This window comes from Hyperolius riggenbachi, chromosome 7, assembly GCF_040937935.1.
Source record: "Hyperolius riggenbachi isolate aHypRig1 chromosome 7, aHypRig1.pri, whole genome shotgun sequence".
Taxonomy (NCBI): domain Eukaryota; kingdom Metazoa; phylum Chordata; class Amphibia; order Anura; family Hyperoliidae; genus Hyperolius; species Hyperolius riggenbachi.
The window spans coordinates 223,044,263-223,060,467 of record NC_090652.1 but is presented as its reverse complement, the minus strand read 5'-3'; the positions used below and the strand labels follow the sequence as shown (position 1 = coordinate 223,060,467).

The window sequence follows — 16,205 nt, the reverse complement described above, 5'->3', positions numbered from 1 at the left end:
CGCTAGCGTTTAGCCTCTTATATCCTGTATATCGAATACATTCACATTTACATTTCATCACCATGGCTGATATATTGCTTGTCACATTTTATTTCAGCAAAGTGTTGAGAAACCACAGGTTTAGAGTTTGCTCAGAAGGCAAAGATCAGTGCAGATCAAACAAATGAAGCACACCACCGCCTTACTGCTGCTAGCACAAGCATTCTCTCTCTGGATTTGTGTCCCGGAGCAGCAGCTGCTGTAGTCTGACTTCCGATTATACAGAAAACATGGATGTCCACTCCTACCTCTCTTGGACCTCAAGGATCTTTTTGCTCCTGGGGACTTTAAGCTGGGCTGAAAGTGGAAAGTTATTAGTGATACCACAAGAAGGAAGCCACTGGCTCAGCATGCGTGAATTGGTGGAGAAGCTGTCCCAAAGAGGTCATGAAATTGTCATGGTCATTCCTGAACCCAACCTCTTCCTGAACGATTTGCCTTTCCCGGTGAAATCCTTTAACCTGCCTTACAGCAAGGAGTTTATGGAAGCCCAAGTGAAAGAAGTGAGCAAAGAAGTTTTTAAATATAAAACAGTCCCACAAAAGATAAAGATCTTGTACAACAGAGTGACCAATTCAGCTGTGTGGCTGCTAACCTCCTGCAAGCATCTTCTTCAGAATGATACGCTCATCAGATATCTGGAAGGAGCCAAATTTGATGCTCTCCTTAGTGATCCAGCTGTTCCTTGTGGGGAGATTGTAGCTGAGCATCTCTCCATTCCATCTGTGTTCTTCATGCGCGGGGCTCCATTCGGCATGGATCAAGAGGCTTCTCAGTCACCAAGCCCACCTTCTTACATACCCAGGCTGTTCACAACTTACACAGACCACATGGACTTCAGACAGAGAGTGAAGAATGTTGTAGTGCGACTGTTTGACTATGGGCTGTGCTATATGTTTTATTCCCCCTATGCACAGCTTGCCTCAGAGTTCCTGAAAAGAGATGTCAGACCTGTAGACCTTTTCAGCAGAGCTTCTATATGGCTCTTGAGATATGACTTCATCTTTGAATATCCCAGACCCATAATGCCGAACATGGTTTTTATAGGCGGCATGAACTGTGCCAACAGGAAACCCCTAAAGCAGGTACATAACTTTTCACTGTTCTTATAGGCAAAGTAAATGAATATTAATTACAACTGCAGAGTAGTCTGGGCAATGCTCATATTAGGAGACAATTGAATATCACAGTGCTTATGAACATGTAAATGCAAGATTACACTGAGAACTATAGAGGGTAGAGGAATGTTAGAGGTCAGGGTGTTATTTTCTCCCCTACTGCTATGGAATTCTGTAATGCTGCATGCAAAGTCACAGAATAGCAACGGACCCAGATCTGCTGTCCTGGAAAATAACACATGCTATTATGATAAGCTCATCTAAGGAATCAGTTGTTACATCTATAGCCAAATCATAGAACTAAACTTGTTTTGTGCTCATTTTTCACATATTTTAAAGGCAACATTATATTCTATAGATGTTTTACAGTGGTGGTATTAATGTTAAGGGTGAGCATATACAGGGGTGTTGTCAGCTTAAAGCACACCTGACCTGAGGCAAAGTTACCTAAGATAAACACAGAGGTATGTTCATGCTTGATCCACTTACCTCTTTGCATTGTGCGTTCATCTCCTTGTTCCCCCAGACCCCTTAATCACTCCTTAAAACTTTTGGCTAAAGTTACATTTTTTGACAGGAAGAGGCTGGCTTGCTGTGATGTTCCCTCCTATCACCCACCCATTCCTTCCTCTTCTCCCTCACTTAAGAGGAGTGAATGGGACAGGAAAGAGGAGGGAATGGCAGGGTGATAGAAGGGAACATCTTAGCAGGCCTGCCTCTTCCTGTCTAAAAGTTTGACTTCAAAAGTCAAGTTATTCAAAGATTGATTATGGGGACTGAGGGTGGGGGAATGAGGAGAGAAATGGACTGTGCACAGGGGTGTGTGGATACAGCAGGAGCATACCTCTGTATTTACCTTGGTAGCTTTGCTTCAGGTCAGGTGTGCTTTAAAACACATTTTATATTCAATGATTTCCTTTTTACCATTAATATCTAGACCACAGGGATGGTGCACCAAATTGTCCTATTCTTCCTCCATCACACTGAGATCTGTCAGACTGGCACATGGTACAATTAGTTTTTGATGGCAATACATGGGGTGGGGGGACAGAGTGCTAGGCCAGGAGGCCTACTAAGCGTGCTTTGCATTTGACAGGAGAAGAGTGCTATACGGATGTTAGCATTTCATTTGTTGCAGCAAGTGGCACAGTGTAGATCATTGCTCCCAACCATCTTCTCAAGAATTTAAAGGCATAGAAAAAAAAACCCCAAAACACTAGGTTCGAACAACAGATATGAAAATATTGTACTAATTCAGGAAATGCGTATTTAAGCAGTGAACACAGTAGAATAGACACTGGGAAGGAGGTCCAGCCTGGACTGTGAATGAGACATGCTGATTGCACAGTTCTGTCAGCCTGACACTGGACACTACGGACACATATGTGGTATTGCGCTGGACTGTGCAAACAGCGGGCTTTGGGAACAAGTTGTGCATTGCTGTGTATTGCCTAACTCCAGCAGAGAGAAGCAAGGTCATTGGTCTGGTACTGCTGTCTTCATAGCAACACTGGCTGGACAGCATTAATATTTTTCTAAACAGATTCAGACACAGCTTTTTCTATATACAGTACATTTAAAAAGGCCATTATTGTGTGTTAAAATTGTGCTTATTGAATGAGATTACACACTGCAATGAGTTACTCAGCAGCAAGAAATAAGGTACCCATACATTACTTGATGTATGGGCAGATCAACCATGATATAGATCCCTCTGTAATTGAATCTGATCAAAGAGGGATCTGACTGTTACCTGCCCATACACTGCACACTGATTTCCAGTTGGCCTCCACCACCTGCCTGGCCACCCCTAAATTGTAAGTGCCCCCCACCCTTTTCAGCTCCCCATGCCCATAAAGGCTCACCTCTTCAACGGCACAACTCCTGGCCTCCTCTGGTGTCCACTGTCACCATGAGCTCCTGTACCATGTGGCACTAGCCCATGTGTGAATGTGTAATGTCACAACATGTACACTTGCCAGTCTGCAGCACACCACAATCAGGGCCGGATTTGTACTTTTTACCACCCTAGGCCAGCAGTCAACAAACCGCCCCTCACCACCCACAATATTCCATCACCATTTGCGAGCTTCACTGAGGGCAGTCAGTGACATGACTATGTACTCTGTAAAGTGCTGAAGAAGATGTCAGTGCTATATAAATACATAATAATATGGTAGGACATTTGACTATGGCTATGGTAGGATTAGATTGTGAGCTCCTCTGGGGACAGTCAGCGACATGACTGTATTCTATATAGTGCTGCAGAAGATGTCAGTGCTATATAAATACATAATAATAATATGGTAGGACATTAGACTAGGACTATGGTAGGATTAGGTTGTGAGCTCCTCTGAGGACAGTCAGTAACATGACTATGAACTATGTAAAGTGCTGCAAAAGTTGTCAGTGCTATATAAATGCATAATTTTAAGATGGTAGGACATTAGACTATGACTATGGTAGGATTAGATTGTGAGCTCCTCGGAGGACAGTCAGTGACTTGACTATGTACTCTGTAAAGTGCTGCAATAATAAAAAAAATATCATAGGATTTAAGACTATGGCTATGGTAGGGAATAGATTTTGAGGAGGACAGTCAGTGACATGACTATGCACCCTGTACAGTGCTGCAGAAGATGTCAGTGCTATATAAATACATAATAATATTTTTTGGTAGGACATTAGACTATAACTATGGTAGGATTAGACTGTGAGCTCCTCTGAGGACAGTCAGTGACATGACTATGTACTCTGTAAAGTGCTGCAGATATCAGCACCAAATAAATGTTTTAAAATAATATAGTAAACATTAGACTATGATAGGGATTATATTGTGAGCTCCTGTGAGGACAGTTAAAGTGCATAAAAGAGAAAGAGGAAAGGGACAAGAGGGGAAGGAAGAAAAAGAGGGGGAGAGCACAGGATGGGAGATTAAAAGAGAAAGGGAACAAGATGGGAAAGAGGGCAGCTAAAAAGAACAGATATAGAGAACAAGAGAGGGAGAATGTGACGGGAAGAAAAGCGAAAAATGTGGAAGAGGGAAGGAGCCATTACACAAGTGGAATGACTAAGAATGGGCAATAAATCAGGTAGTGTAGGATGAGAAACATTCAACAGCAAAAAACAGCAAATCATCTTATGTTAGGTACAGTATATTGAAGCTACCGAACTTGACTGTGTTACAGGTCAGGGTGAAAGGACTTTTATGTTATACCTGTGTGGCGCTTTCATTCTTGTACCACTGGCACTGCCTGGCTGGTGGCTCATCTGCACAGCACAAGCAGCGATATATAGCCCCAGGGAACTGTTAGGGGGAACTGCAGCCAGGCAACATGATGCCTGGCTGTGTCTGCTTCTCAATGCTGGCTGCTTTCCCTACCATCTTCGCTGCCTTGTTGTCGCCCAAAAGTTCCCAGCCACGGGAAAGATGTTAAATTTGTCCCCCACTGCCGCCACGTGTCACATGCCGAACAGCAGCCAATGAGGTGGCAAGGCTGGATTGTGCACAGCACGGTCAGCAGCCAATCGCGTGGCTTGGGGGCGTGGCCACTCCCCCGAGCTGCGTGATAGGCTGCTGACTTTGATGTACACAATCCAGCCTTGCCAGCTCTCATGTTTACAGCACAGAGGGGGCGAGGAGCAGCTGATTACCCATCATCTATCTGTGCGCGACCCTTGTCCTTCCAGCCTGCCGCCCGCTGCCTGCTAGCCATACAATGCCTATCTGCAAATTTAATGCAGGGCGGGCGGCCGCGGACGGAATGCATCTGGGCTCAGGAGGTGAGCAGAGGGGACTACCCCACAGTCCGCCGAAGCTGCACACACAGACATGCTTTTGTGTGCAGAGGATAGGAGCGGCGGCTGCAAAGTGACACTGCATCATTGTGGGGAATAGAATGGGCGGCCATTGGGACACTGCTGCCTGTTTCTTAACCCGCCCCTACCTTGGCTCCGCCCTAGTCCTGGGCCTGTGTGGCCTGCCCAGAAATCCGGCCCTGAGCACAAGACCAGCCTGACATTTGCAAGATAAAGAAGCTGTTTTTACATTCTTTTAATATTGCTTTTCTTTATTGAACAATATCATCAATGTTTGAATGAAGATATATACTTTTTTACATATCCAAAGGTTCCAAAGGATCGATAGTTCCCTAACATTTGTTGTTTTCTTATATTAACACTTTGCACCAGTAGTTATTAGATCAGATTCCTGGAGAAATCTGACTGAATATTCCTCTGGTTAGACTCTTTCCTCTACAAGCCATTATGAGCCATCATGAATGCTGCACACCTAAGCTTATCTATATATCTCTGCAAATCTCTACACTGGCTTCTATTTCAACTCCGAATCATTGATTTTGCTGTACTTTGCCTTTAATCAACTCCATTGTCCCAGTTTGGACCTTGACCACAAATACACCTCTAACAGCCCTCTTTGCTCCTCAAACATCCCTCTAATGACTTCCTCACTAATAATAACCTTTTCCAAGATTTCTCTAAAGCTTCACTCACTCTTTGGAATACCCCTACCTTGTCCAATTAGGCTTGTTCCTACCTTTTAAAACATTTTATAAGAAGCTTTAAAAACCTACCTCTTTGAACTTAACCATGTTATTCTCACCTAACAATCTGCATCTACTCACTGTTCCCCTTCTCGTTGTTTACTTTGTTCCCATCACCACTTATATTTTAAGCCCACGTGGGAAGGGTCCTCTCATCCTCCGATGTCGTAGTATGTACTTGTTATGTATGCTGATTTGTCATCTCAACCCCCTGTATATTGTTCCTCTCTTCGTAGTAGGATGGTATTTTATACTGTAAATAAAAGACAATCATAACAACTGAATGTCAGTCAGAATGCCACCACCCACCACATCTATCTCCTGTTGTAGTAGAAAGCTATGTGGTTGTTGTTCACCTGCCACTCTCCACTTAAGTGTTGTCTAATCAGTTTTGATTGATACTTCAATTAAAAAAATATTAATTTGGGAGTTTCATGGCTTTAAAGTGGGATAAAACTCTGACATAACATTCAACAAAATGTGTTTTCCTACTTTTATTACCCATACAGTTATCATATTTGCTTTTGTGCACAAGTAATATTGCCTATTTACAAATTAGAAGGTCCCAAAGTACAGTTTATCTGCTCTGAAAACTCCCATTGCTTTTTATGGCATAGCTGCTGTATTTATATATTAAAATCTATCAAGTGATCACTTCTCAGCTCTTTCTGCATCTCAGCTTAATTTCAGCAGTATGCTAATTTTACTAAATTTACCTTACAGAGGAATGCAAACAAAAGATAATGTTCTCACATCTTTGGATGTGATTAGAATCTACCCACTGAAGCAATTAGCTTTCCACTGAAGAACAAAGTGCTGTGTTTAACTGTTTTAATACTGTTCTGCTACAGTTTTTTTGTGGTAGTGGATTTCATGCTGCAAATAATCTTATAGTTTAAAGAGGAAATGCTGATTTTTCATACCACTTTAAATACATTTTTGGTTCCTTCAATGATTTTTATCGACTCGAACATTTATTCTATTCAAAACATTTGACAGTATGTAGTACCTCTAGGGCTTGATTCACTAACCAGCGCTAAGCCGGTTAGTGCGCCCTAATGCTTTGTGTGTGCAAACCAGGGGCGTTAGGTGGTTTGCGCCAACACACACTAAGTATAGTGCCTCTCAGTGCGCGTGCAGCGCGCATTGTGGGTAATAGTGCGCGGTGTGACAGTATCGTCGTACCCGCTGCTCTGTAAACGTTGCACCCGATGCAACGGAATCGGCGCATCAAGTGCCCCTAAAGCAGCGCATTGATGCGCCGCTTCGGGGGCACCTGATGCGCCGTTTTCGTTGCACCGGGTGCAACGTTTACACAGCAGCAGGTACGCCGATAGCGTCGCACCTCGCACTAATACAGGCGCACAGCACTGTGTGCACACTGACCTCCCCCTGACCCTGTCTACTGATTCAGTGCTAAATGGTGCTGAACAGTGGTGTGCGGGTGAACTGGTAAGGATGTTCTGAATTTGAACACCAATGCAACTCATAATCTTTTCTTCATGTACTTTTCCTTACAGGAGCTCCTTCATACAAATAATGGCACCAACTATAACTTTTTTTTTATCACTCTGTAGGAGTTTGAGAAGCTGGTGAACAGTTCTGGGGAACATGGCTTTGTGGTTTTCTCACTTGGATCGATGGTATCTGAGATCCCAATGCATAAGGCAATGGACATTGCAGAGGCTTTAGGATCCATTCCCCAGACGGTAAGAATCTACTACCTAATGATCTGTTAGTTAATATCTCTATAGCAGTTGGCAGGGGCGTAGCAATAGGGGTTGCAGAGGTTGCGACCGCATCGGGGCCCTTGGGCTAGAGGGGCCCCGAAGGGCCCTTCCTCAACTACAGTATTAGCTCTCTATTGGTCCTGTGCTCATAATAATCACTTCTATAGATACTTTGAATAGTGGTAATCATTAACAAACGGTTTCCCATCCCCTCCTTGCACCTCTGACACTGTAGTTGCCATTGGCAGGATTTGGTGCGCCGTATCAATTGTTATGTATAGAGTGCTTGGGGGGCCCCATTGTAAAACTTGCACCGGGGCCCACAACTCCTTAGCTACGCCACTGGCAGTTGGGTAATAAATGCTGAATTTTAGATACAAGCTGTGACAGCCCTATATGCAAACTATACCGAAAGAAAAAATAAATGACCATGGATTAGGGTTGTCAACTAGTCGTAAACCTACAGACAGTTCATAAATGTGGTCTCTGTTTAACCCTGTACATGAAAAGAAAGGGAGATGGTAAAAAACTTTACCTCTATTGCTGGGAACACACAATGAGATTTTTCAGGAGATTTTCTGTCCGATCGATTTTCCGATCATTTTCCATTCACTTCTATCAGTAATCAATCAGAACAACAAATGAAAATCAGATCGGACCTGTCGGAAATTATCTATCGAACCATCTATCTGCCAAAAAATCTCATGGTGTATTCCCAGCATATAGGTTTTGTCCCACATCCCAAAAATACACTAATAAGTTTATTTGTTTCTCCCATTAAGCTGAGGCCCAGTGCACACCAGGCGGATCCGACGGCCGCATCTGCCTGAAAATCCGCGTGGCTTATGTAATTGAATGGGCTGGTGCACACAGGCGGTTTGAGGTTTTTAGCAAACCGCAAATGTGCCTCTTGCTGCACGTTTGCGGTTTGCTAAAAACCTCAAACCGCCGGAGTGCACCAGCCCATAGAGATACATTAGCCACGCGGATGCTCAGGCGGATGCGGCCGGCGGATCGCATCCAAATCCGCTCGGTGTGCACTGGCCCAAATCACTGTCATCCGCACCCAAAACCGCTAGCGTTTTGTGGATCTGCTAGCGGTTTTGGTGTGCACTGGGCCTTAGTCTGTGATAGGGGCATTAGTATATGACTGCCATTGAGATTATATTGTGACTTCTCATGAGGGACAGCTAGTGACATGACTGCTGTAGTCATGTCACTAGCTGTCCCTCATGAGAAGTCACAAGGCTGTCTCTGTAATTGCTGCAGAAGCTGTCAGCACTAAATAAATACATAGTAATAAGTAACATACATGGAGGATCTTATCATGTGCAAAATAAACGCATAAGGAATAGATGGCACTTAAAACTGAGGGCATTATTATAGGGGAAATATATATGGAGCACACTAGAAGGGGCAATATAAACGCAGAGGGTAGTAGACTAGTTAGCACTGTAGTATGGAGCAATATAAATATCAGATACCATAGAGGCATTGTAAATGGAATGGGCAGTCTAATGTAAATGGAATGGGCAGGCAGTGGAATGGACAGTATACACTGACAGAACTATAACAATAAAATTTCCATAGCGCTTTTCTCCCATAGGACTCCAAGCGCTTAGGCTCTCGCTCTCTCTCTCAGATTCAGTAGTTGGTAGTAGGATGAAGTATTCACGCATCAACTTATAATGGGAGGCAATATAAATATAAGTCATGTGGTTTTACCTTTGTATTCTTACACTGTTAGGCCCCCTGCACACTGCAAATCTGATTTGCGATTCCGATTTGCGATTCCTTTTTTCCCTGGATGCTATCAAAAGAAAAACGCAGGAAAAAACGCAGCAGGCAGTAACGATTAAAAATCGCAAATCAGAATTGCATGTAAAATTGCGTCCAAATTGCAAATCGGAATTGCATGTAGTGTGCAAGACGCCTAGGAGGGGTTTATTATGCACCATACAGGTGACTTTGGTTCGAATCTCAGGCTCAGAGCCGGGACAAGGCCCTCCAGCACCCAGGGCTGAGACACCAAAGTGCGCCCCTCCATCCCTCCCACCCCAGCCGTCACACACGGATTGCTATTAGACTAAGAGGTGCCCCAGGGCCCCAACCCCCACCAACACCTTGATCTCTAGTTATCTCACTTTTCTTGTTTTTCTCTGCTTCAAACACAATAGGGGAATGGAATGATAGCTGAGTGAGTTGTGCGCCCGCTCCTACACTGCACCCTGAGGCTGGAGCCTCTCTCGCCTCTGTCTCGGCCCGTCCCTGCTCAGGCTCTTCCTGTTTATTACAGCAGCACCTATTCAGTAAGGAGATCTTGGGCTAGACTCCCTAACATTGCTACTGCCTACTGAGCACACCCTCGTGGCTGCAACTCAAGCACTTTGAGCCCGCCAGGAGATATGAATGTTCTGTGTCTATGTGGATTTTGGCATCCTGAATTTTTTTTTATGCATGCCAATTAATTTACATACATTTTTTACTTTACATCTGTATGCACATTTTTGCATATGGAATGTAAAAATTTGCATTGTATGAGATTTACATGTCTGGTACGTAAAAAAAAAAGCATACATGTAGGATGTTTTTTTCTGCAAAAAATTGGATGCGAAACTTCAAACAACACAAGTCAAATGATTTGCATTAGATATGTAAAAATGCAATAACAGAAATTGCACACAAATGATGTCATGTGTGCAGGGGGCCTAAGGCAGACAAGCACGTTGATTAGAGCGCAGGAGATTTAGGCGCAGCTGGTGCCACCATAGACCGTGATAGGAAATACGGCTATAGCGGCACACATTGAATAACTTTGGCGCCGTCAGAAGATGGATATGAAGTTACTTTTAAAACACTGCAATTCATCCGCCAGCGATAGCTGGAAGCCGAATTATATCATTCCCCAACATCCACGTGGACCTGGAGGGTGACTAGTAATCAACGCCGCCAGGACTTGTGCAGGAGCAGGGTAAGCCGTATATCGGCTGCATCCTGCGCCCAAGTCTCCCCCTGTGGCGATTTCACTGGTACAGACGGCTGACCCCCCCCCCCCCCCCTTGAGTCCGTGAAAAAGGCAGTTGAATAGGACTTTTAACAATCAACATTTTTTTATTAGGGGACTTTTCATCTGCACCACAATCTGACCAAAAAATGTAGAGCATGTACATAGGGAATAAAATTGCATTTTCCCTTGTGCACTACAAGAGTTTGCCTTCTTAAAACAGAAGATACCGACATACTCGCAAGCAAGCCGACCCGCATATAAGCCGCCCCCCCAACTTTTTCCTGAAAAAACAGGAAAAAATGATTGACCCTCATATAAGCGGGTAAGGGGTAGGAAATGCTGGCCGTGTGATCCCCCCCAGTGTGTCCCAGTAAAGTTAGTATAGTGCCCAGTATGGGTAGGCAGTGCCCAGTATAGCTAGTGAAGTGCCCATTACAGTTAGTATAGTGCCCAGTATAGCCAGTATAGTGCCCAGTACAGCTAGTAAAGTGCCCAGTATAGCTAGTATAGTGCTCAGTATAGCTAGTATAGTGCCCAGTATAGCTAGTATAGTGCCCAGTACAGCTAGTAAAGTACCCATTATAGCTAGTATAGTGCTCAGTATAGCTAATATAGTGCCCAGTATAGCTTGTATAGTGCCCTAGTATAGTGCTCAGTATAGGTAGGTAGTGCTCAGTATAGCTAGTATAGGTAGTGTAGTGCTCGGTATAGCTAGTATAGTGCCCCAGTATAGCTAGTATAGTGCTCAGTATAGCTAGTATAGTGCCCAGTATAGCTAGTATAGTACCCAAGTTTAGCTAGTATAGTGCTCAGTATAGCTAGTATAGTGCTCAGTATAGGTAGTATAGTGCCCAAGTATAGCTAGTATAGTGCCCAGTAAAGCTAGTATAGTGCCCAGTATAGCTAGTATAGTGCCCAGTAAAGCTAGTATAGTGCCCAAGTATAGCTAGTATAGTGCCCAGTATAGCTAGTATAGTGCCCAAGTATAGCTAGTATAGTGCCCAGTATAGCTAGTATAGTGCCCAAGTATAGCTAGTATAGTGCCCAGTATAGCTAGTATAGTGCTCAGTATAGCTAGTATAGTGCCCAAGTATAGTGCCCAGTATAGCTAGTGTAGTGCCCAAGTATAGCTAGTATAGTGCTCAGTATAGCTAGTATAGTGCTCAGTATAGGTAGTATAGTGCCCAAGTATAGCTAGTATAGTGCCCAGTATAGCTAGTATAGTTCCCAGTAAAGCTAGTATAGTTCCCAGTAAAGCTAGTATAGTGCCCAGTATAGCTAGTATAGTGCCCAGTAAAGCTAGTATAGTGCCCAAGTATAGCTAGTATAGTGCCCAGTATAGCTAGTATAGTGCCCAAGTATAGCTAGTATAGTGCCCTGTATAGCTAGTATAGTGCCCAAGTATAGCTAGTATAGTGCCCAGTATAGCTAGTATAGTGCTCAGTATAGCTAGTATAGTGCTCAGTATAGCTAGTATAGTGCCCAAGTATAGCTAGTATAGTGCCCAGTATAGCTAGTATAGTGCTCGGTATAGGTAGTATAGTGCCCCCCTCCTCACCCAATCCACTCCCTACCCCCCACCCCCGCCGCAGCTATTAGCTTACCCTGCGGCGTCCAATAGTCCCCTCTCCGTCTCCCGGGGCATGTAAATAATTCACAGCAGCTTGCTCCACTGCGGCTGCTGCGTGATGACAGGAAGCTGTAGGCAGAGCGGCTTCCTGTAACGGCGATGTGTACGACCATCGTGACTCGCAAGCAAGCCGACCCCCCAACTTTTGGCCCACTTTTGGGGGGTCAAAAATTCGGCTTGCTTGCGAGTATATACGGTATTTGCCATAATTCAGGTTGAAGTGAGCATATGATGTCTCCCACGAAGCATCACTGGTGAATATGGAAATGATCCTTTGTTGTCCCTGTAAGCTAGCCACACCTCCAGAACTGCTGGAATGCAATAATGTGTCAGCTTGTTAATTGTACAGAGCCACAATAATCCAACATGCATACAGATTGTTTTGTATTGGTTGGATTAATGTGGCTCTATGGGGTAGGACTTGAAACACCCAGGGTTAGGGCTCATTCACACTGTAGGCATTTTTGTTTTGTTTTTACAAGCAAATGATTTTTAAAATCGCCCACCAAATGCTTGTGCAATGAATGTCTGTGGGAAGGTTCATATCAGCGCGGGTCGTGCGCTGTCCATTCAGTAAAGCAGTGTGTGGACCATTTTTGAGGCGATTCCGCCTCAATGAAAAGTATAGGAGTGAATAAAAAAAAAACCGCTCGGGAAAAAGGCTTACAAAACCGCTTAGCAAAAAAACGAATCGCCCACCCAAGCGTCGGGAATAAAAAAAAAGGGGCAAAAACCGCCCAACGCTAACGGTCACGCGAACGGAACGCGATGTGAACAAGGCCTTACAGAATATTCTGCAAGCTCATGGTGAACCAGAAATCATTGGATTGTGTAATGGGCTACAAAGGAAATGGATAACATTTTAGTAAGAGGGCTTTTTGGTCCTTTGTACAGTACAGTAGCTTACACAATCCAATGAGTTCTGGTTCACCATGAGCTTGCTGGGTAATCTGTAACCCTTGTGCATTAGTGACTGACAGTGGAAAAAATGATATAAGGCCCGCTGCCCCTTGCTTTGCCATCTTTAAGAGGTGTGGCCAATACTGCCATTAACACACCCTCCCACATTCTCTATTTGGTAGCATGGCTGAAGCTTTCACTCACCCTCTGCTCTGCAGGACACTGTGGTAGGGAGCATGGTTGCCTGTCAGTCAGTTTGACTCATGTACTGGACCACAATGGTGCTCTCAAAGGGCAGTCACATGACACTTGAAGGTCAAGATTATGCTAAATATATGGATTTTTGTTACCATTTATCTACTGGGAAGGGTTTAACGCTTGGAAATTGGCTGTAATAAAATAAGGATGTGGTCTCCATAGATCTCTCACTTCAGTCTTCCTTGAATACTTCCATCCACAGTTATCCAGATAATGCAGAGTATTAAAACAGTGACCTATTTCTGAACTATAGATAGCATGCTGAGTATCACTTACATGACTTCTTACTTTTCGTTTCAGGTTATATGGAGGTATACAGGACCACCACCCTCTAATCTGGAAGAAAACACACATCTAGTGAAATGGCTGCCACAGAATGATCTCCTAGGTACAATTTTGTGTTTGTTTGCAGTCTATAAAGCTGAATACCCATCAGCAGATACGGACAGATGAATCCGGGATCTCCGCCCACAAATGTTCGCTTCTCCATTCCATCTGGCTAAATCTGCAAGAGTCATTTGCAGCATAGTAAACGATCATTTACATGATCACGGCAAAACCTGTGCAAGTCAATGAGGCCTTAAAGAGAACCAGAGACTAAGCACCCTCGTGTATTTTACTACAGTTATCAGTGGGAACATGGCAGTAAACACCTACCCTGCTCTCTGTTTCATTCTTCTCTGCTCAATTTGCCTGTTATCAGCTCTGAATCCCCGACTGAGCATTCAGTCTAGTTTTGACCTGGAATCATTATAGCTGAGTCAGTCTTCTGTGAAGTCTTTTCAAGCCCAAGTCCGCCCCTCCTGGCTCAGGTTTCCTGCTTTGCATACTCAGAGCTCTGATGACATGGGAGGGGCTGCTCTGCTGAGAAAGAAGCTCTGAAACAACAGACAAGTGTGGCTGTTGTGTGATCTGTGTGCACTGTGCAGTCGTCATTATTATCTGTGCAGTTTCATTCCTATGAGAGACACTTCCTACAGGCAGCCACACAGCATACCAGAATCATAAAGTTGATAACACACAGATGAAAGGCTGCAGCAGCAGCCCTGCTTGTCTATAGTTTCATAGAGCCTAGACAGCACATCCAGAACAGCTCATAACTCGGAAGCAGAAGGGACATGAGCTGGTGGCCATATTGGATTTTTCCTGGAGCAATAATGGATAAAAAACACTCAAAGGGCACACCAGAGCGGCAAAATTATCAGGCAGAGCATTTATTCTTTACAAGCTATCGACTGATATGTTTATTTTGTGTGAAACGTTCATCTCTGGCTCCCTTTAACAACTCAGACATTTTGGTCTTTCAAAAACGAACGATCGCCGTGGGTGGCATGCTCCATTGAACATTAAAGAATTTTCAGATCAAGATCAAGATCTTTATTCAGTGTGAGGGTGAGAGACTTTCTGTACAGGAAAGTATATGAAGTACAGAAAGACTTTTGCAGGCATGTTGTGGCAAATGCATAACCCCCGAAGTAAAAAGAATAAGGAGGCTGCTGCCAAAAGGTGTTCACTTCATTTCAGCTACCACCCACACTTCTTCTTTCTCAATTTATTTTCTTTTCATTCTTTTGCTCGTATTAACCTCTTGAGGACCGCGGTCTTAAACCCCCCTAATGACCAGGCCATTTTTACAAAATAGGCCACTGCAGCTTTAAGGGCTTGCTGCAGGGCCATACAACTCAGCACACAAGTGATACCTCTCCCCTTTTCTGCCCACCAACAGAGCTCTCTGTTGGTGGGCTATGATCGCTCCCAGGATGTTTATTTTTTTTAATAAATATTTGTCTTTATTTTTTAAATAAAATTACGTATTTATTTTAATTTTGTATCCCTCCCTCCTGCCGCCAGCCAATCAGCGTGATCGGCTGTCATAGGCTTCAGCCTATGACAGTGGATCACTTCCCTGCCTACAGAGCGGACAGCCTTAGATTGCAGTGCTGTGCAGTGTTAAGTCCCTAGCGGCGATCACCGCTGGGAGACTGATGACGGAGCTCTGCTCCATCATTCAAGTGGGGATGCATGCGCATCGGCGTGCGCGATCCTCTGCAATCTCCATTCCCAGCCATTCACGCCAATCGGCGTGGAGTGGTCCTGGGGCTGCTGTGCTGCTCACGCCAATCGGCGTGAAGCAGTCGTTAGGCAGTTAAAGTCTACAAGGTAGAAACTACAGCAAGCCTTCGTGGGTTGCTTGAAGTGTACCTGCAACTGATACAACAAAAGTATTTAAACTTATCTGGGGCTTCCTCCTGCCCCCTATAGTCCGTGGGCTCCCAGTCTCTTGGTGTCTGTCTGGTCCTCTCCATTCTGCTACTGGCAGCCCCAGTAAGCCTCTGACTGAGCCAGATAGGAAATACTGGATGTGCAAGGCCCTGGCTGGGCCCTTCCTTGGTCGCACTCTTGTGGTGGGAGCATTGTGCGCCTGCACAATTACAAGCCTTAACTGACAGAATGCTACAGGCCACACAAGGTGCGCATCCAGCAAGTGTAAGAGACCCTTACCGGGGCTAACGGCAGGAGGACTGAAGGGACCAGATGGACACTGAGGGAGCCCATGGACTACAGGGGACTAAAGAAAGCCCCAGTTAAACATAAATCCTTTTTGTTGTGTTGGTCGCAGGTTTACGTTAAAACCCCAAGCCCTGTACACATGCTGGATGGAACATGAAGTGACCATTCAGGGCCAAGAATCTAGCATATGTACAGCTGCTCAAAAACTTTCCCTTCCATTGGAAGGAAGTTTTATTGTAGCCATCCATGGCCCCTCCTACATCATGACTGGGAGAGGTGGTAAGTGTCAGATTGTTCTCATCTCTCCTCCAAAAAGCAGCATGGCTTGGCCTTCCTTGGCAGAGGAGACAGCTATTACCTTGTTAAAAATAACTTTGGCATGTTGCCTGGAAAAAGCAGACTCAGCAACACACCTTTTATTAGTGAACAACTGTGGTAGGCCTCCAATTA

The 16,205-nt window shown here is 44.4% G+C and overlaps 1 protein-coding gene across 8 annotated transcripts in view; it reads left to right on the top strand.

Annotated features, from left to right (window-relative positions):
• The window catches only part of LOC137524864 (UDP-glucuronosyltransferase 1A1-like), a 227,004-nt gene that overhangs the window by 202,357 nt on the left and 8,442 nt on the right, over window positions 1–16,205 (top strand). For 7 of the 8 annotated variants that reach the window (XM_068245292.1, XM_068245293.1, XM_068245294.1 and 4 more), the window contains exons 2-3: window positions 7,297–7,428; window positions 13,545–13,632. In XM_068245292.1, coding sequence (XP_068101393.1) covers window positions 7,297–7,428; window positions 13,545–13,632 — 220 coding nt within the window. Of the gene's footprint in view, window positions 1–97; window positions 1,125–7,296; window positions 7,429–13,544; window positions 13,633–16,205 lie in introns of all 8 variants that reach the window. The other variant, XM_068245288.1, reaches the window with a different exon arrangement.